The sequence below is a fragment of the Neltuma alba genome, unplaced genomic scaffold (genome assembly GCF_004799145.2).
Source record: "Neltuma alba isolate B1F8T4 unplaced genomic scaffold, ASM479914v2 tig00012095_pilon, whole genome shotgun sequence".
NCBI classification, from domain to species: Eukaryota; Viridiplantae; Streptophyta; class Magnoliopsida; order Fabales; family Fabaceae; genus Neltuma; species Neltuma alba.
The window spans coordinates 418,705-439,915 of NW_021636652.1; the positions used below are offsets into that span (position 1 = coordinate 418,705).

The 21,211-nt window shown below is 32.7% G+C and overlaps 2 protein-coding genes and 1 pseudogene across 3 annotated transcripts; all 3 read right to left on the bottom strand.

Moving 5' to 3' along the window:
* Positions 1-1,188: 1,188 nt before the first annotated feature.
* LOC114722460 (uncharacterized) lies at positions 1,189-3,300 on the bottom strand. The gene is made up of 5 exons (XM_028908494.1): positions 3,039-3,300; positions 2,897-2,957; positions 2,677-2,791; positions 1,581-2,210; positions 1,189-1,483 (listed from the first exon to the last, which is right to left on the bottom strand). The coding sequence occupies exons 1-5, from the start codon at positions 3,169-3,171 to the stop codon at positions 1,442-1,444; spliced, it is 981 nt and encodes a 326-aa protein (XP_028764327.1). The 5' UTR covers positions 3,172-3,300; the 3' UTR covers positions 1,189-1,441.
* A 9,869-nt stretch (positions 3,301-13,169) lies between these two features.
* LOC114722461 (protein yippee-like) lies at positions 13,170-16,098 on the bottom strand. 2 transcript variants are annotated; one of them, XM_028908496.1, is made up of 6 exons: positions 15,998-16,098; positions 15,556-15,711; positions 14,356-14,399; positions 13,985-14,093; positions 13,821-13,876; positions 13,170-13,520 (listed from the first exon to the last, which is right to left on the bottom strand). In XM_028908496.1, exons 2-6 carry the CDS (start codon positions 15,649-15,651, stop codon positions 13,436-13,438), a joined length of 390 nt encoding a protein of 129 aa, XP_028764329.1. In that variant the 5' UTR covers positions 15,652-15,711; positions 15,998-16,098; the 3' UTR covers positions 13,170-13,435. The 2 variants fall into 2 exon arrangements, with proteins under 2 accessions (XP_028764329.1, XP_028764330.1); XM_028908497.1 differs by having other exon boundaries at positions 15,556-15,656; positions 15,998-16,087.
* Positions 16,099-17,559: 1,461 nt separating this feature from the next.
* Positions 17,560-19,835, bottom strand: LOC114722503 (mitochondrial inner membrane protease subunit 2-like; annotated as a pseudogene).
* Between the last annotated feature and the right edge of the window lie 1,376 nt (positions 19,836-21,211).

Below are 21,211 nucleotides of genomic sequence, written 5' to 3' on the forward strand. Positions count from 1 at the left end.
GGACTCCGAAATAGGGACTTGGAGGTTCATGTCCCCTACATCTTGGTGGGCAATAGGGACGCCCACCATAAAGGCCACGATTATAGGAGAATATCTGTCGGCAAGTTCTCTTTTCTTTTTAATGTTCTTCTTTTTTAATTACAGGTGTATATGAAGATAAAATTACTGAAAGAACACATTCATGGAGGAGATCATCCTATCCACCTCCCATCTTGGAGGTATTCCCGAACACACACCAATGAAATGGCGTTGGGAGGACAAGGCGTGGACTGCAGATCTGCACCTACCAGCAGGAGAAGATAAAATCCTTGCAGCAATAGTTGTTAATTCTTACCTCTTAAATTGTCAATGACTGCTCTTTCAGTTGTTAATGTGAACTTAAAAAAAAAGGGGCAATTTGATAATTAAACAAATAAATTCTCTTGCAATAAAGTCCCTTGAAATTTCAGAATAATTTGATAATTTCAAAAGACTTTTTTGTATTTAATTTCCTTGGATTGGACCTCATTGCAATTTTCACAAATTTTTATGCAAAAATATATATAATATTTCTAATAACAAATACAAATATATATAATAAATATTATATACATAATTTAATATATATTATATAATTTAATATATTATTACTTATTTGAATTTAATTTTTATATTTTAGTAAATATAAGGGATTGTTTGGATAAAAACAAAATCATAATTTTAGAAATAATTTTACAGTCTACAAAGTAAATATATGGGAGAGTTTTTCTCGATTTGTGAAAAAATACTTTTAAAAAAAAACCCTAAAAATAAAATGGGCTAACAGTGGGCAAAACATTGATGTGCTAACCAAATATTCTACAACTCACGAGGGGTCCAGAGAATTAATTAGTTAGCAGTAATTAACAAATAAATACTTTTTTTTTTTTGCTAAAGAACATATAAATAACTTTGTTTTTATAGTAATTTTAAGTTCAGAGAATTTAGTTGCATAATTTGATTTTTCTCCTACTAATCTCTAGGATTAAGAAGGATCAAGGATTTCCTGTGGGAAACCAGCACCACATTGTTCACAGATAATGAAGTGTGACTTTACATATTTCATAGATTTCCTTAAAATCCAATATAATAAAACATATTCGGTCAAAAAATATTTATGTAATTAAAAATATATCACATCGAATAAAAATATTAGACTGATCCCTGAGATATTGTGTGACAATTCTAATTGCCAATCTTCAGTGCAAACTACCAACAGTTCTCACACCCCAAACAATTGATGCAGTACTCTATAACAACACAGGCAATTTGTTTTTCCCTACCATTAACCCATTTATGCTACCTTCACACCACCACATCCAGATAGAGCGGCAAGGGCAGTGATGAACTGATGAATATCTCAAATGTTATAGTACCGCAAAATACACAATGCAGTTGCTTGTTTCCTTTGAAGTATCATGTTTCATACGTGTGGCTTCAAACTACCCTGGATGCTTCTTATGTCCTGTATGAAATAAACCAAACACAACTTGTCATTAATATTGCCTTTTGTACGAAACAAAGATAACTTACTTCATCACACAATGAATATTTGGACATACCATATGCCTCATTGCCATATCTAATGACTTGTTAGAGAGTGATCTTCCAAATCCTGACCTATCAGACTTGCCAGAAGTATTATGTTCTGCGGAATGATGGCCTGCATCAAGCTTTGGTCGTACCAGTTTTCTCATGTTCACTATTCTTTCAACCATTTTTGTCCCAATCATATCTGGGCTATCGTTTTCACCATCATTAATTGAACCAGATCTACTCCTCAAGATTGGCCTTTTTGGTCTTCCATTGCTATTACTGTCTTTGTCCCCAAGAGAAGATAATCTACCATACCTAGACGCTGAGGCTGGTCTTTCAGGCAATGAAGCCTTCAATTTTGGAGGAGCATCAAGCAGGGAACCTTGTGATTTCGCTGGGTTTCTGGCGAGTGCAGGGCACATTTTCGATGCAGATGAAGATCTAATAGGAGTGGATGATCTAACTGGCTTAGCAGAAGTTAAGGTTGCCTTAGAGGATTTGGTTGTTGAAGACAGAGTTGAAGATATAGAACGGAATGGTGATGAAGGTCTCCTATTCGTATTACCATTAGTGGAAGAATTAAGACTAGGCATCACTCTATGAGTCTTTGAGGCTATAATTCTTCTTGAAGGTTGTTCTGATATGATATTAGTCTCCTGCAACATGAGATATAGATAGGTCATGAGAGACAAAGATTCACATAAAAGAAAACCAATTTAAATCTTCTACTAAGGTTATAATATACAATGCAACACAAGATATAATACACTCATTCACATTCTCCTATGTGACTCTATCTTTGAACGCGGGAATACATAAATACAGAAGATTCAATTTTGTTAAATAGACAGGGCTTACACCTGCTTTAATAAGGAAAACAACAATAGTAGGAAACCAAATGGATATTTTAAGGACAACCGCATGGTCTAAAGCGCATTATTTATCTGTGTTTAGTTAAACACTGTAAAATTGTTCCAGATATAATAAACCATTTGATCATTTTAACATTCATGAGATTATTTTAATGAAAATTCTAATTCCAAGATGCCCAATGAATTGACTAAAGTGATAGCAAAAGACACAGCAAGCAGATTGAATGTCTCATCATTCAGGAGATGTTACCCGAGGCTTTAGCGCTGTTGTTCGAGCTTTCGAAATCTCTGTTTCACCTTTTGCTGAAATCCGTGGTTCCTTCTCCAAAGTAGGAAAAAGAGGCGTACTCGGTGGCGGAAGAAGCCTGATTACCCAAATTGAAATTTCTCGTCAATACAGAAACGTAATCTAAATCTGCTACACCAAAAACCATTATGCACAAATTGTGAAAGATATAGCCGAGAATTACCAGTCATAATCAGACATGTCATTCTCTGAAGACACTGCACTAGAAATACCACGACCAAATTCTGCAGAACCATTAAAGAGTATTTGAGATTACAGCATTCATATCATGAAAGGAGGACAAACACGAGAAGAGAAAGGAATACCGAAATGAGAAGCGTCGACGACGTCATTTTCGGAGTTAGGAAGGAGCAGAAAAGTGTTGCGTTGATTCTCCTTCTCCCTTCTTCGCATCTCCAGGAATAGCACAAGTTCCTCATCTCTCTCCTTCATAATCATCGTCTACTCAGCTTCGATTCTTCTTTCACCCCAAATTCAAACACTATTTACAGCAGAAAATTCTCATTGTTTCCAAATAACAACACTTCCATCAGTAAGACAGTAACAATACATTGCAAATTGCAGATAGGGAGACGCTGTTATGGTCTACCTGTGACTCGAGCAAATAATTCAACCAGAAGAATAAGAATATCAATGAAAACTTCAGTAGCTGTATGATTCCTGAAACATAAAGATCCTAAAATGGAAATGAACTAATTCTTCTCACATAGTCTTTTTGTCCTTACCTTCGGAAGAGCTAGAGATCCTTCAGCCCCACTGAACGCTCTCGGGGGCGTTTTGAATCCAATCTGCGCGCCTTATTTAATTTTTCGAGGCAATTAGGCTCACTTGTATAAAAAATTAAATTACTTTTTCATATTAAATGTTGAATATTGATTATAGTCCCTCCAGTTGTAAATATAAAATCTATTTTACAATATATACTACAAAATAAGTCTTATTTAGAACCGGAGGAGTATTAATTAATATTTGTTTGGATTAAAACAATGATAAATTCTGGTGTGAATGATGAGAGCTGCTATCGTTTAAGTTTTCATTAATATTAGTCCTTTTTACCGAGATATACGCTTGGTTTTAGGGGTCCAAACTATTTTTAATTCTTTCTTTTTCTGAAGTGTTTAAGCTACTCCTTTTTTAACAATTTCTTTAAAGATGTCAATATACAAATTAATTTATCAAACTATGTTTTAAATTCCTAATATATCCTTAATGTTTTAATTATTATTCTCTTAAGCTTTTAAAATTATTATAGATAGGTGTATAATTAATATGATTAATGTTCTTTTATTTTTCTTAAATACATATAAGAAAAAAGTATTTTTTTCCAAAAGGAAAAATTAATAGCGGGAGTTATCTTGATATTACCATATTTATTTATTTGATGAAAATAGGTATCCTCTGGGTTTGTTGCCCACTAAATATGAATATCTTTTTTAATGAATTTTCCATCATGAGCAATAACAATCATCTAATCATCATCAATCTAGTTAGCAAACGAAGTGCAACTTACCCTGTATTTGGTATGATAGAACTTGAGGAGAGGAGAGAGAAGAAAATTTATTTTAAAAAATTATTTTAAAAAATTAGAAAAGTATGATTATAAATTTTGATAAAAAGAAGATATAAGATAAAGAGTAAGATAAATTAATTAAAATTTTTAACTTCATTTCTTTAATTTTTAAATCAAATTTATTAAGGCTTTGTTTGGTTGGGGTTTTTTTGAGGGGAGGGGAAGGGAGGGGAGGGAAGGGGATGGGAGGATGTGTTTGGTTGGGAGGAGGGGAGGGGAGGGGAGCTAAAAAAATTTGTCCTTTTGTGCTCCCCTCCCCTCCCCTCCTCCCCTCCCAAATTGGGGTTTTTTGGAGGGGAGAGAAATATTATGAGAATCTTGACAAATATGCCCATGTCATTTTTTGAATATTCCAGTGGTGTCCTCTTGATATTTTTTTGGCGCATTTCCTTTCGCGGTCGCTCAGTTATATACACGCACAAATATAATATGCATATATATTAATATATTAATTAATTATATATATTAATATATATTATAATTATAAAATGACACTATTAATATCATATATATTTTTTATTTTCTAATATGTGGAGGGTATTATTATATAGTTAAGGTCTTGTCTTTTTTTTCTCCCATTCACTTTTCTCATATATATTATACTTTTATTTCATATTTTTTTATCACATATAAGTGAGGTAATTGGTTTTTTTGAAATTGATAAATTAGGAAATCATAATTTTGATATAAATATTATAATAAAAGAATAAATCAGTCTAAATATAAAGATAGGGGCATATTTGTCAATTTATAATCTCCTCCCCTCCCCTCCCCTTGTGAACCAAACAAGAAATCTCCCCTCCCTTCCCCTCCCCTCCAACCAAACAAAACCCATTATCTCCCCTCCCCTCCCCTCCTCTCCCCTCAATTAACCTCCCCTCCCTCCCCCCATTGAACCAAACAAAGCCTAAAAAAATTCTGTCTTTTCCTCCCTTTTGTTCCCCTCATACCAAAGATGGTTATCGGGATCCATGAGCAGGAAAGGAACACAATGCCCTAATTTGAGATGAGAACGAAGATTGATCACAGGCTTAGCTTAGTTCTTTTGTTTTTTTTTTTTTGAAGTTTAATGCTAAACAACATGGTTGAGTTGATAAGAATCCTCCAGAGCTTGAAGTCTTTAGAACCTTAATCATAAAGAGTTATGTTTATTATGATTTTAAGAGTGATTTTATAATAAAATAGGTATGATAAAAAGTACTACCTCCGGTCCTAATTATAAGACTCAATTGACTTATTTGAAGAGATTAAGGACGTAAGTTAAGTTAGTTATTTGTAATAAATAAGTGTTGTCATTCCTAAAATATCCTTACTAATTAAGTGTATTAGTTAGAACTATCATTATTAGAAGGACTATCTTGAAAAAAAATACTCCTCCGGTCATAATTATAAGACCCAATTGACTTATTTGAGGAGATTAAGGAAGTAAGTTAAGTTGGTTATTTATAATAAATAAGTGTTGTTATTCCTAAAATATCCTTACTAATTAAATATATTGGCTAAAACTATCATTATTAGAAGGATTATCTTGGAAAAAATATATAATATAAGAGAGAAAATGGATTGGGTCTTATAATTAGGACCAAATAAAAAGTCAAATTGGGTCTTATAATAAGGACCGGAGGAGTACATAAATATGAGAGAAAAAATGGATTGGGGTCTTATAATTAGGACCAAACAAAAAGTCAAACAAGGTCTTATATTAAGGACCGGAGGTAGTATATTTTTTTTTTTTTTGGGTATTTCTAAACACTTCCAAACCTATTCATTTTCTTTTATCAACACTCTTATTGAAATAAGAAAAACCTTTTGAGCACGTTTTAAAAGTAATTAGTACCAGCCACTACATAACTTTGACGTCATATCCCTTTTCATTAAAAGAGGGAAAAACTAATCATTACCAATCCTCGATTTATTCAAGCGAGGAGATTCAAAATTCAAAGAATGCTGGGAGAAATAGGAGTTTTATTTTCGAAAGAAAATAAGGAGGCATTCTGACATGCATACGATTTAAACTTTTGACTTTGAGCACAGCCTCCGGATTCCTCCGGATCTTTCAAAAAGAAAAAAAATCGCACGGTGAATCGCGCGGTTTCAATTTGGGATTGAGACTGCATAGGTTTTGGATGTTGATACTCCTCCCCAGCTCTGTGATCAGCGGGCCCTACTGACCCTGTTTATTCAAACATTTTGACTTCACCGATATAAACACGTTTTATATAAAATTATATAAAATTCTTCTTATATATTTAATTTATATTTATTAATTATAATTAAAAATTTTTTATAAGTTATTTTAAACGGGTTATATCATTAAATTTACTTATGTTCTAACATTCTTTTTTAATTTGTTTAAAACGCTTAAATAACTCATGAGTGTTGTCATGGAAGGAAGTATAAATATCACAACTTGGTCACAGAATTTTAAATTTATATTTGTGTGGATACATAAAATATTTTTTAAAAAAATTCTCTTAAATAGATTTGACAATTTGCACACGTTACCTAATACTCAACATCAGATAGAATGTGTGTGTACGACGTATCAAAAAATTTAATTTATTTTAAATATAATTATTCTAATTAAGTTTGAAATGGCTTGAGTGACAGCTATTGGTTCTAAGTGGGTTGCCGAGATTATATAGACATGAATCCAAACCCAATGCACATCTTTAAAGATTAGAAAAATCGAAGTAAAGGAAAATTCAAAGTTCGAATGAACACCTATATTTTGTTTTTTTTAAAAAAAAAGAACAACTATGTCATGCAAACACAAATAATAAAAAAAGTTAAGGTGTAATTAACACCTGAAATATTAAACATTTTTTCAAATGCAACCAATACTTTCAAATAATTTTTTAAAATGTGTCTAGCATTATATAATATTTTTATGTGCATCTAACATCAAGACAAAAAAAAAGTATTTCAGCGTGCGCACTTAAAAAAATAATTTAAAATATTAGATGGATCACAAAATATTTTAAAGTGTTGGATGTATTTAAGAAAATATTTCAGGGTGTTCATCTTAACCCTGATTAAAAATAGTTGTTACTATGGATAGATAGATAGATAGATAACATTGTTTATATAATTTATCAAAGTATACTCTATTAATTTCACACTGGTAGAAAATTGTTTAATTTTAAAATTTAGAAGCTAAATATATAATTTTATTTATAAATGTACCTTTTATAAGTGTATTTTGATTAGCATGATTCTACTACATACGCGCCTTGATAAAATGCATTCTCTCCGACTGATACTCTGTTGTGCTACACTGACGACCAAAAAAGAAGAAAAGAAAAGAAATTGCACGGGAGATTGAGAATATGATAACAAATTTAAACATGAAGAGCACAGACAAGGTAATGGGCGTGTAGCACATTTGTGAAGAGTAGTTTTGCAGCTTGAATACTTCATGGGGTTTAATTTTCATGAAAACTTGAAACTTCTCTCTTCATTCTAAGCACATTTACCATTGTTATATTGTTTTTTCTAATGTCTAAACCATTTTAATCACATTTCAAATTTAAAAATTAAATTAACATGCTGTGGATGCATGACAAGATGATTGGATTAATGTACACTCTTCTGATCTTATTTATAAGTCATTTCTAATATGCTTCATACAGACTAAGGAAAACTTTAAACCTTATTAACTCTCATTTAAAATTCAACAACTTTTCAACTTTATCTCTATTTAATATACATTATATCTCATGTAAACAAAGTCAATGCAATAATAAATGAAAGGTAAAATTATACATCTATACAAAAAATTTCTCCCAGTGCCTTATAAATAGGACTAAAAAATGTTTTTTTCTCTCTATACTATAAATAGACCATAGGAGTATATGCTATGACTCTATGAAGCATATTACTATATCAGACATGCATACTTATGTAAGTAGCTCACAAAGTCTTCATGCGTCTGAAGGACTCACAAGAAACTACTTATAGTATCTTCTGATTAAAATCTATATTTAAAGGAAAAAAATGTGAAATTAAGATGAATTTGTGGGAAATTCCTTTTCTTTTCTTTGTTTTAAGGGAAAGAAGAAAGACTGGTCTGCTTCAAAATAATCATCAGAAGGAAATATTAATGCCCCATGCACATATAACGATATCAATAATATAAACCTCATCACGAAGAAACACGAGTAGAAGACATATCACGGCAAATGGTAGCCCTTTTTGGTCAATCTAGAGCTTCATATTTACTTTTGGAACCTACAAAATCATTTTATGCTGAATTAGCAGTAACACAACCAATGGACAGCAACATTAAAAGGTTAAATATCCAACCAACTCAGAGAAAACCCACATATTCACACTACAGTATGCATTTTTGAATTGTTCATACTTACCAGGCAAAGAACTTGCAAGGCTATTCTTTTCCAGAAATTATTTATGTTTTATGTGTTTGTGTGTAGCATACGCCCAAATATTCATTTAAATTGATTGATGTGGCAGCGTTAGCGTGTGGTTAGGCATCACTTGAATATGGCCTCCATTAATTAAATGGTTTTAATGTTAGTCTTTCAAAAAAGGGAAAATCAAAAGCAAACTGGAAGTTACCATTCGATGATTGAATTTTTTGTGAAAATAATTATTTATAGTCATGGTATTATTACAATCTCGTAGCATAGCAATTGTTGTCAACTTAGGATGGAATTTTATATTGTAAATTTTCAACATCTTTTTTTTTTTGGTCAGAAAAAATTTTCAACATCAAATGTCTCTATATGACTCTATTTCGCCCATGACGATGATGCAGAGAAATTCAAAATGAGCAATATAAGGCATAATTAATGAGACAGATTCTGCAATAAACGCGTCTCCGTTTCAGCCTCAAGACAGAGTTCAACATGATAAAAGGTCTTCAAAAGAGTTTTATTTGAAAAAAAAAAATTATGCTCGACCAATTCCACTGGTGAAAGTGTGTTTATATTATCGGTTCTTACATGACGATGAAGACGTCTACGATCATAGAACCAATTTCGTGATAATGTATAACGTAAATACTACCTCCGATACTAATTATAAGAATTAATTAACTAATTTAAGGAGATTAAAAAAATTAAGTTAGTTATTTGTAATAAACAAGTGTTCTCTTTCTTAAAATATTCTTACTAATCAAGTGTATAGATTAGAATTATCATTATTAGAAGAACTATCTTGGAAAAAAATACATAAACATGAGAGATAAAATAGATTGAGATCTTATATTTAGAACCAAAATAAAAATCAAATAAAACCTTATATTAAGTACGGGAGGTGATACATAATAATAAATACTTGTACTTGTCATTTTCAGTCACATAGTGATTTTTTTTAGGTAAAAGGTCAAATAATGATTTTATACAAACTTAGTCTAGTTCATAGTTCTTAGACATGACTCTTGCCTTTTGGGGCAAATGCACGCCCACACGTTTATAAGTCGTAGATGGAGCCCCGGACGGAAAGAATAAATCAAAATCCAAGTGTTGAAGTTTGAACTGCATCGCTCACCAAGCCCCGCAATTTTCTTCTTCTTATTTGCTTATTAAAGTTAAATTTTCCAGTTTCTAATATTTTATACTAATGACTTGGTAAAGCCACATGTTTCTTTATAGTTAATATATACTATAACTTCTTATAAAGAAAATGCTTGCTCTCTGTATAATCTTTCTTTATTTCCATAATATTATATTATTTTTTCAAAACTTGATTCAAATAATAAATGGTCAATATTTTAGTGATCAATATTGCAAAATCAGTTTGGACTCCTTTAAAGGGACAGTAACACTTATTTTCGTACAAAATTTCATATTTCGTTTTTGGTTGGAGCAAATTTTTGCAAATTTCATTTTTAGAAATGTTCCATTTTAATTAATATTTTCTTACTCATCAGAAAATTGCAGGATTAATTTTTAAGAAATTAAAAGGACAAAAGGTGATTCATTTGGTATTATCGTACAACTGGATCCTTGCTGGGTTTTTGGCAGCACACCCATGGGTCAACCCGATACACCATAGCTCGCAAGAGGGTCCAGAGAAAAGAGAACTAATTAATAGGAATTAAAAATTAAATAATTTTTTTTGGCAGTAATTTTTTAATTCAGAGAATTTAGTTGCATAATGTGATTTTTCTCCTATCAATATCTAGCAATAAAAAGGTGCATCTGTTTTGATGTATATCTATCACGTTGGGATTGAATTGGAGTCAATCAAAATATAAGCAATATCTCATAATAAATCAGTGCCATGTTGTTCATAGATAGCACCCACCTTCAAATTAAAAAAACAAAAAAGAAAATAGACAGCACCCACCGAGTAACTTATTGTATTTTGTGGACTAAAGTTCTTACTTATAATGGTAATTTCATTACTCTTTCTATTTGCGTTGTGTTAAGGATCAATATTTGTTTTTGCCTCCACATTATTTCTTGAATAACTTATCATTATATAAATATATGTTTATGTTATACTTAATTAACATATATTTACATTTACATATGAACAAGTTAATCTTCACTTGTGACCTGAGGTTAAATAATACTCTTCCGGTTCTTAATATATGACTTAATTCTTAAGTTGGTTTTGGTCCTAAATATAAGACCCATTTCTCATATTTCTCAATTTTCTCTAAATTACCCATATGGATACTCCCTCAACCATAATCAAGTAGAAGAAAGAGAGAGGGTATGAAGAAAGATGATTATGATGTTTTAGGAAAAATGTGTCACTTTTCTTATAATTAACTAATTTACCTAACTTTCTTAATCTAATCAAATTAGTTAAATACTACCTCCGGTCCTAATTATAAGACCCAGTTGACTTATTTGAAGAGATTAAGGAAGTAAGTTAAGTTAGTAATTTGTAATAAATAAGTTTTGTCATTCCTAAAATGTCCTTGCTAATTAAGTATATTGACTATAACTATCATTATTAGAAGGATTGTCTTGGAAAAAAATGCATAAATATGAGAGATAAAATGGATTGGGGTCTTATAATTAGGACCAAACAAAAAGTCAAACGGGGTCTTATAATAAGGACCGGAGGTAGTAGGTCTTATAGTAAGGATTGGAGGAGTAGTATATTTCTTAGATAAGGTTACTTAATCTTGATTTTAGAGGGCGATACGATCAGAGAAGGGGATGTCTCCTCTCTCCATTTCTTGTGTAATTACCCACCCCTACCATTGAATCAACATCCAATGATTAAAATTTAATATATTATAATAATATTATTATAATACTACTTCCGATCCTAATTATAAGGGCTAGTTGACTAATTTGAGGATATTAAAAAATAAACCAAGTTAGTTTTTCGTAATAAATATGTGTTATCTTTCCTAAAATATCCTTACTAATCAAATGTGTGGGCTGGAACTACAATTATTAGAAGGACTACCTTGAAAAAAATACAAAAATATTAGAGACAAAATGGAATGAGGTCTTATATTTAGGACCAAAATAAAAGTTAAATAATGTCTTATATTAAGGACCAGAGGTAGTATTAATTAAATACTCTTCTGGTCCTTAATATAAGACCCATTTAATTAATTTGATTAGATTAAGGAAGTTAGGTAAGTTAGTTAATTATAAGAAATGTGACACATTTTTTCTAAAACACCATAAACATTTGTCTTAATATCTACTTTCCCTCTCCTACTTGATTATGGTTGATGGAGTATCTATAGGGGTAATTTAGAGAAAATTGATAAATATAAGAAATAGATCTTATATTTAGGACAAAAAACAACTCAATAATTAGATCATATATTAAGTACTGGAAGAGTAAGAAATATATATATCAATTGGTAGAGATTCATCTGCTTACATCGTCTTGGTAGATTTTTATTAAAATATTTCATTATTTTTTTACTTTTTATCCATGCACTTCGCATTTTTGAATTGTATAGGTTAAATTTGTTTGTGTATTTTTACTAAACAATATTATAATAATATTGTTCTAATATATTAAATCTAAGCCATTGAATATTGATCTAATGATAGAAATGGTAAGCAGAGAGGAAATGGAGACGGAGCTAAATAGAGACATTATGCCAACGCTGTCAAGTTTAAAACCATATTCTTTTACTCTCTCAGCAACTCTTGACATTAAATATGCACCATTATATCCCCACTTCTTACCACTTGTTACAAATTCCTACTTTATTCTTTGTGCATGCAGAATAAATTAATAAAACATAATCTACATTAATGAATACAACTAAATAAGATCATTCTTATTATTTCATACTATATGTAAGTTTAATAATTTTTAATAAAAAGGATAACTTAGTTTATTAAAATTGGAGATTAAAGCCACACAAGTGATAGCCTTGGCCCTCATATTATGCCGAAACAATATGCAAGGTTTGACAAGGAAGCTACATGCCATATTACATTTACAAAAAAAAAAAAAAACTACTACACTCTAAGAACACAAGTTATATGTGTCTCGAATAATAACAAAGATCAGGAGGGGTATCAGTAGTTTGGGGGGAAAACTCTTGGGGTAGCAGTAGTTTCTCTTCAAGTTATCTGATTGTTTGTATGTTTTAATCATTGAACTAAGCTTCCAGCCGGTTACGTAGTCCAATTAAGTCACAAAAATTAGGCAGTACCAGAAAAGCAAATTAAATTTAAAATTAGTCAATATAATTTTGACTGATTTATGCCCACACTAAATGTACCTAAACCCATGTCGAGGAAATACCTAAATCAAGAAGCTGAATGAATATTTCAAAGTCTGCTCATATTTTTTCAGTGGCGACTCTTGTTAAAATGTATTGTCAATACTTAATACTCCAGTTATGTTCTCAAAGGGAATAATATTCTGGTGTTTGCCCTGCTCTTAACTGTCATATGTTCTGTAATTTCTCTTCAACATCGTGAACTATTATACCAAAGAATTTTTTTCCCCCAGCCAATGCTTCTGGTTTCTTCTTGCCTCAGCAATTTAATATTCAATGACACCGAGGCAAAAAGTATCTTAAAATCATCTGGGAAGGGAGGAAGAGGCTCGTAAGTTTCAAAGCAACCTATTCTAATTAAATGATGATATGGTATATTTGAAAGAGAATAATAACATATAAAATGTACAATTCGAATGTGAAAATAGAATGATCCTAAGATGAGCAAATCAAGCGTCATCACCATCACTTCCGGCAACATGAGTTTCTTGAGCTTGCAAGTATCTGCTGCCATCAGGGCCAACAACCTTAAACCTACTCAAGAACAGATCATGTCACCAAAAATGTGTATTAATGAACCGCCCAAAAGAACAAATGTCAACATAATGAAATGTTGTAAACCTCCACAAAAGATAACAATCTAGTATCAGAGGGGTTAGCTCAGTTCGATTCTTTAGGAAAGCGTTTTAGAAGTTCTAAATGTTTCAGACTCATAATGAAGTACACTGTTAAAATTGCCTGAAGAGAAGAGTTGAGCTCGAGGGAAGTTCAGAACTTTAGGGACATCGTGATACCCAAAAAGTACTGTAAAGAATAATAGACCAGACTGGTTACCTTTCAAGAATGAACTTTCCTTCTTTGTACTTTTCACTTTTCTCATGTGCAGCTTCCTAAATGAATAAAAGTGGAATAGGCATTAAGGAACACTTTAGAGTAACAATAGCATGACAAGAAAACCAGTAAATTCCAAAAAATAAGCTCTTAAAGTTGCTCCTTACGTATTTCCATCCAACAATGGACCCACATGTGACACAGAATATGTCAACAACAGTATGCAGTCCTGTTATCATCATCCGCTCTTCTTTCTCTCCAACTGTGACATTCACACTGTCATAAAGAAGAGAAAACAGGATGTCAAAAAAGTCCTCATAAGTTCACCCTGACGTTAAACTAGAAATTGAATTTTTTTCAACTTGGAAGAATTCCCCATCAACGCATTCAAGATGAACTGATGAGGCATGTTCCAAGTTCTTGGGTTTCTCTCAAGATATTGCAAATTCTAGAAATGTTAAAATTAAAAACATAGCAGCATAAGCAGAATCTACATTAGCAACTTCTAATGCTTTTTTCGACTTGAAATAACACTTACGCTTCATTAAATAGGTAAGCCTTCCCATGCCTGCAATGGAAAGACTATGAAAGGGGTAAGAAAACAAAAAAGCAGAGTTAGATTGCACGCATGATTCCATTTTCTTGATGCAAGAAATTTGTGAAATGCATAGTACAAACTAAGGATTCAGAATGCATATAGGAAATCATGGAAAGGAAGATGAAGTCAATTAAAATGTTAGTCTCCCAAATACTTCTCTTCTTTTTAAACAAGAAGTCACAAAAGGAAAAGACTAATTAAAAAGAGTGCCATGGACAACATAATAAGGATAAAAAAAAAAACCAACTCTATTGCTTACAAAGATCCACATGATGACATAAATACTGAAGGTTGATTGGATTTTTCAATTAAAGATTGTAATCCCACAACTTCATGATTGAAAAAATTGGTAATCGAAGTCATCAAGTTCTGCTACATTGAAGACTGGTTGAAGGACTGTATCACTAATATTATGTGCTTAACCAATTAGATTTCTCCTCCTTAATAAGGAAAATCATCTCATCATTGGATTACAGGAGTCACCTCTGCAAGGAACTTCTTTATATAACAGAAGTTGCAGTTGATTTAAACACTTCAAGACAAGTTGTACAGAGTGAAACTTTCCCACTCCCTCAAAAATATGCATTATACAGCACAAAGAAAAGATCCTTCTACAGACAAAGAATCACGTGAAAACAGAAGAATATATCAACACAACCAGTTGAAGCATCGGCACGAGAAATGACATTGAAGACTTGGATCTGATATGTCTTTAAATATGTGTTTCAGTGATTCAAAGAGTGATGATTAGATTCCTAATAGGACAGTCCAGTATATCTGTTAATGTGAAAGTTTAAAACACATTAAAGACCCTCAGACAGACACCGATACAGCTCCTCCCTATAATTGCAATGCTTCAAAGACAACACGATATGATTTAAGAGGTTAGAATATATATCTGGACATGTTTGATTTTTCTTTCAATTGATTTCCTCAAATCTTGTCACCTCCTCTAAAATCATACTCCTTCCTTCCCTTTCAGGTTCATTGTGTGCCCCAAATCATCCCAATAATGAGACTTCCTAGTTACCCAATTAGCTTATGTCTATTTTCCAGAGAAAACACAGAAATGTCCACAAGAAAACTGCACAATCAAATTCCAGAAAGTAAAATTCAAGTTTCAAGGAAGAGAAATGAAACCTTGGATATAATATCATCAAGAAGGGCAAGATGCGTACGGCAGTGCTTGCAGCTGTAGATGTTTCCTTCTAGATTGATCAAGAACAACCTTCCCATATCTCCCGCTAACCCAATCTATCAACTTTGAACCCACAAGGAATAATGAATCGAATTTTCCTTCAAGAAACGACCAAGGAGAAAAGAAAGACATCAAGTAAATCACAAGCCCAGAAAGAAAAATGAGAAATATTAACCTCTAGGAACCCAGAATAGCCAAACCAAAAAAATAGACAAAATCAATCTAGCAGAGGAGACATCAGACACTGCAATTCAAAGTACGTGACCAAACTAACAAGGAATAATAATTCAGAAAAATGTTAGATACATATGGCGACGTAAAGAATACAGATTGAGGGTGTGAATCAGGAACGAAGACAGAGAAGGAATTCATTGAATCGTTTACCAGGAAGAAGTACAAAGGCATTCGATTCCTATCAGTCCGTAGCTGGAAGGTCAGTGAAAATCGGGCTTTGTGAATAACGGGCTTCGTTTAGGACCCGGGAAAGATGACGCTCGTTGTTATTATTATTATTTTTCCCACCGATGAAGCTCGTCATAAACTTCTGAGATTTTTTTTTTCTCGCAAAGAAGTCCCTATAATTTACAGTTATTCAATAGTAACTTTTTGGGTATTTAATAAAAAAGCAATGCTTTAAATAAAAATACGGCAAATATATAATAAGAAGATAATAAGTACATTATTTTGAGAGGTGATATTTTCTGATTAAATTAAATTATATGCATATCATGTTATTTATCGGGGGAAAAAACAAACTTATCATATTTTATTTTAGTTAAATAATTTAGCAATCGATATAAAAGTGATTGCATATGAATCTAATGTTGATTAAATAAATTTCCTTCTTAATTATTGAATTAAAACAGCTAAAATTTGGTAGGTCAAGTTCTGTAGTTTGGAAAGAAAAAAGGCAGCGTTTAGCAGGCAAGTGCATGTGAGTAGATGAGAAAAATTGTGTTGGGAAAGGTTGTAGCGGAGAAAGAAAGATCTGCCTTTTTTGTGTTGGAATGATGCTGATGCATTGGGTTTTGTAAATTAGTCAGACTTTAATGAAGAGGGTAGAAAGATCGGGTTCTTTCCACCGCAATTCCATTGACTCCTCTCTTTTTTTTGTGATTATACATTTATACTTTAATTAGAGAGGTGTGATTAAAATTGGTTAAATGATAAACACTCTTACTTAAAGATAACTTTTTCTCCTTACCTTTACAACATTAGATCCTTAAGCCTTAAGGATGCAAAGAATGAAGCAGGGAGTCCTAAAGCTAGAAAAACACAATTGCATAGATATTTTGTGTGCAAAGCAATATGCAAAAAGCTCTACTCTGGGGGGGAAAAACGTTTCCTGAAACAAGCATTAATTGCTTTTACTGGCATTACATTAAATCTTAGGGACATACATTGTAGATAGTCTTTACCTCAATTTGGTTTGGTTAGACTTAATAGGACATGTTATATGTAGGGGACTCATTTCTTACAACAACAATTAAATAGGAGGTTTCAGGGGGAAAGGTTGGTTTTATTCCCAACACAAACACAGATGTGTGCATTAAAATTGGTATTTATAAAGAGCTAATAATTTAGTTAGAATTTTCTTCTATCTTTTTCACATAGTTATTCTATGATGCATTGGACATCATTGATGATAAAAAACTTGTTTTATTTAAGAAACTGTCATTGCAAAATTCAAAATTTGGAGCATATCCGTTAATTTATTAACAATCTCATAACTGCTATGTTATGCCTTTTAATAATTTTATCCATACAAATCAACAAGAGTATCCTCTGTTTTGTTTTGTTTTTTTTTAATTTTTTGTTTGTTTGTTTGTTTTTTTTTTTTTGGGGCCATCCTCACTCAATCAGCATATACATCAGTATCTATCCAAATGGAAATAATCCGAGCAAAAATTTGTTTCGTCCTGCTGAAGCCAAAGGGATTGGCATTATTAAAGAGTCAACAATGAAGAAGAAAATCCCTCTGGTGGGGTCTTCTTTACCGCACCTACTCTTTGAGGAGGCCATACAACGTGGGTCACCCTTCCTCGAACTAAACCCAAAGGAATCTGCGCACATAAATTTTAGGTTACCTGTAGGTTGAGATTTATAACATCAAAATACTCTGCATTTGCCACAAAGCTGCGTTGCCATGATCGACTACAAACAATTGATTTATTTATTCTATCAAGAAATATAATATTAAGTGATGTGTCCCATGGAAAATATAAAAAAGAACTCGTAAAACATTAAAGGACAGATAAGCTTAGAGCTCAGTGTCAACATCTGTCATGAGCGCCCAAAAGTTACATAGTAGTTCAAGTCAGTGAGCAAGAAGATTTAATTAAAAAAAAGCATAGTGAATATTAGTTTCTTCAATACATAAAGCAACGCAATCAATAGATAGTATACAAGGAAGCTCCTCGCCTCTAATTCTTTGTAATAAGCCAGCGTAGTTACTATATGCAATGGATAAAATTGTTGTCCTAGCAATTAAGGATGAGTTGGTCGACTTTTGTGGTGTGCATTTTGATACCTGAGATAGAAAGCATGAGAACTACAGAGTGAAATACTAAGCTACCAATGAACTCCTGCTAACATTTGAACTCTATAACCTTGGCCAACAGGGTAATAAAATGTTCAGTTATGACAACATGTCGCCACCAAAGTCTTAGTTTTAGCCACCATCATTCATGAAATGTTTGTTTTCTTGCTTCCAGTATAGAAATGGAGGCTTACAGGACCCAATGAGGTTGAATCCAGGCTGGAAGCTGCATTGTCCTTCTGGAACCTTCAGCACATCATAGTTACGAAGTGCACCAAACCACTCACCAGGTAATCCAACAATTCTCTTTATGTGTGTCTCCTTGTGATTCAACGGGGAGCTGCAGAAGTTCAGAATGTAATAATTATGCAATCTCAAAATAAAAATGTTGAACTCAGTTGTAAATGCTCGGCATTTACAAAATGAGTTATCCTGGTAACATGGTTAATATCATTGATTATGAGTACAGTGATAAGGAGGCTATCAAATTATACATCAGAATAAATGAAGAACAAGAGTCTTTAATATATAAGCTGGAAAACTCACATGCCATAGCCCCCGAGTCCTTTCATTGTTCATCCAATATTTCCTCCCATTCCTATTCACTACTATTGCAGACCCATTCAAGAAACATAAGTAAACTGAGTTATGTTCAACTTTTTAAGCAAATAAATGCAACCTTGAAAAAAATTGCAGCACAATGGACACTTTCATCGGACTCAAAAGATTTCAAGATTCAGAGTTGGTGATTACTACATCTAGCTCTTTAGTTACATCGCTTGATAGGCTAACTTTCATACAGAAAATATAGTACATGGTATGCACGAAAAGAACTCAATATCAATACAAGTAATAATATCTAGATGAAACTGCATTATTCATAAGCTCTTCTTGGGCTCAACAACTTCTTTTTCTATGTCTGATTTTTTTTTACGCATTTCAGTAAGATCTAAATACTAAAAAAATAAACAATGTTTCACAAACTATTAAGTTATTATTTATCTCGTGCATCACACAAGAAACACATCTATTTATGCGATATAAAAACATAGATGAAATAAATAAAGTAAATGAAAGGGGCAAAAAAAGGTTACCGGAATACCACCACATCACCACGCGAAAACCTATAGTCTCCGAGGCAAAATTTCTCAACCAAGACATAGTCATCTGCAGAATAATCAAATGTCAAACATCGTAATCTGAAAGAGTTTAAAGGGAAAAAAAAAAAAAAGGATTCCTCTCAGATGATTCTTTTAACAAGAAATTTACCAGAAATATTCCCCACCAAAGAGCTGGTTTTAGGATTAAATGTGGGAGAGATAGAGCCACAACGAACTGGAACAATGGTCAGGAAACGATCTGTTACTGTGACAGTAATGAGCCCAAACGTGATAAGTTTCTTTGTAAAACTCCACACAAGGCTTCCTGTTCCCATTTATTGGTCCCCATGTATTGGTGCATATCTAGCTCAAGTTGAAACCATGTCCAGCTCAGCTTACCAGTACCAAGCAATGAAAACAGTGCAGCTGAGAGTGAAACAAACATAAAACGCATTCAGTTAACGATTGCAAACTGCCTAAGTACCAAAAATGGTACAGAAGTAAAGCCAAATAAAAATACAGGCAATTTTACGCCAAAAATATAAACAATAAAGAAGGCATGCATACCACCAATTTACTCAAAGATAATCTAAATTCAGCTTACATCAAAACGAGAGAATAATCATCGGTTAAACATAGTTCAAAGTTAAGGCCACAGCCAAATGAAAGTCTAACATATCTGGTTCAACTAACTTGCATGGCACATAATCCCATGATTTATTTCCATCTATTAGTGGCCCTGCAGAGTTGGATGAACCTAGAGCATAATATTCATCATATTCACCGGACTTCCAAATTGCTCATTTTCGCGGAGCAAATATTCAGTTCAATTATAGAACAAAAAGCAAAGGAACAATAATTATCCATTTTCCCTACATTTCAACATCAGTCAACTAAGCATCATTTTCTCAGGCTTTTCTATCAAGCACCATGATGGCAAAAGCATAAAAATTAAAATCACAACGTAGGAAATATAAACTTGAGGAGCAGAAACAAGTAAGCAGAAGAGTTCAGATAAGTAAGCATGAAAATAATTTTTAAGAAGCAGCAGCGTTTGATCACGGAACTTTTAGCTTTCCAGATAGTAAGAAACTTGTGAGATATTCAGCACAGAAGATAGATTAATGAGCAGGCTGTATCTCGATCTAGATAGGAATACTGACACAATTATCTTTTTAAGAAAATTAAATTTCCAAGAAATTAGATTAGACCATCCACCAAAACATGTCAGATGGAAAGCCGCATTTTCTCCGACGTCATCACCAAAATTAACAATGAATAACGCGCATGAAAAATGAGAAAATGAGAGCTGAGACGAAGACAATAATTGAGAGATTACTAGATAGCGAAGGAGAGCTAAGACGCACAGGTTGATGCCGGCGCCAAAACCAGAATAACTGAGGCAGTGATGACGAGGCAGAGAGCATTTAATTTTACTCTTCTTGGCCGTATGTATGGTACAACTGTACAAGTCATCAGTCACAAAATGGAGCCCAAAACCAGACAGTCTCTAAGATGGGCTAGTTGTGTCCAGCCACATTATGGGCTCAAACAAGCTGGGCCTTAACCTATATCCTTAAGTACTAAACCGGCCAAGCCCACTGATGGCTCCCATCTTTCTCAACTTCGCGGCTTTTCTGCGTTTGGTTGTGCTGCATAACAATGGCGAAGGCCGAGACGAAGAGGCCAACGAAGCTGCTTTGTTTGACAAGACGAAAAAGAAGGCAAAGAGCGCAGACACTTAAAGAAGGTGCGTGATGCGTCCGGATATTGGGATCTCGAGCAGCAAAGCCTAAAAAGGGCCTTGACTCAGCACTCTTTGGAATTATACTCCTCCGATTTACGTTGTCTTATATTTAAAACCAGATAAATAATATTTGAGATTTTAAATTATGTCTCGCACTCTATGGCGGAATGAAATGTAACGATCAATGGAAATATGAAATGGATTGAGGTCGG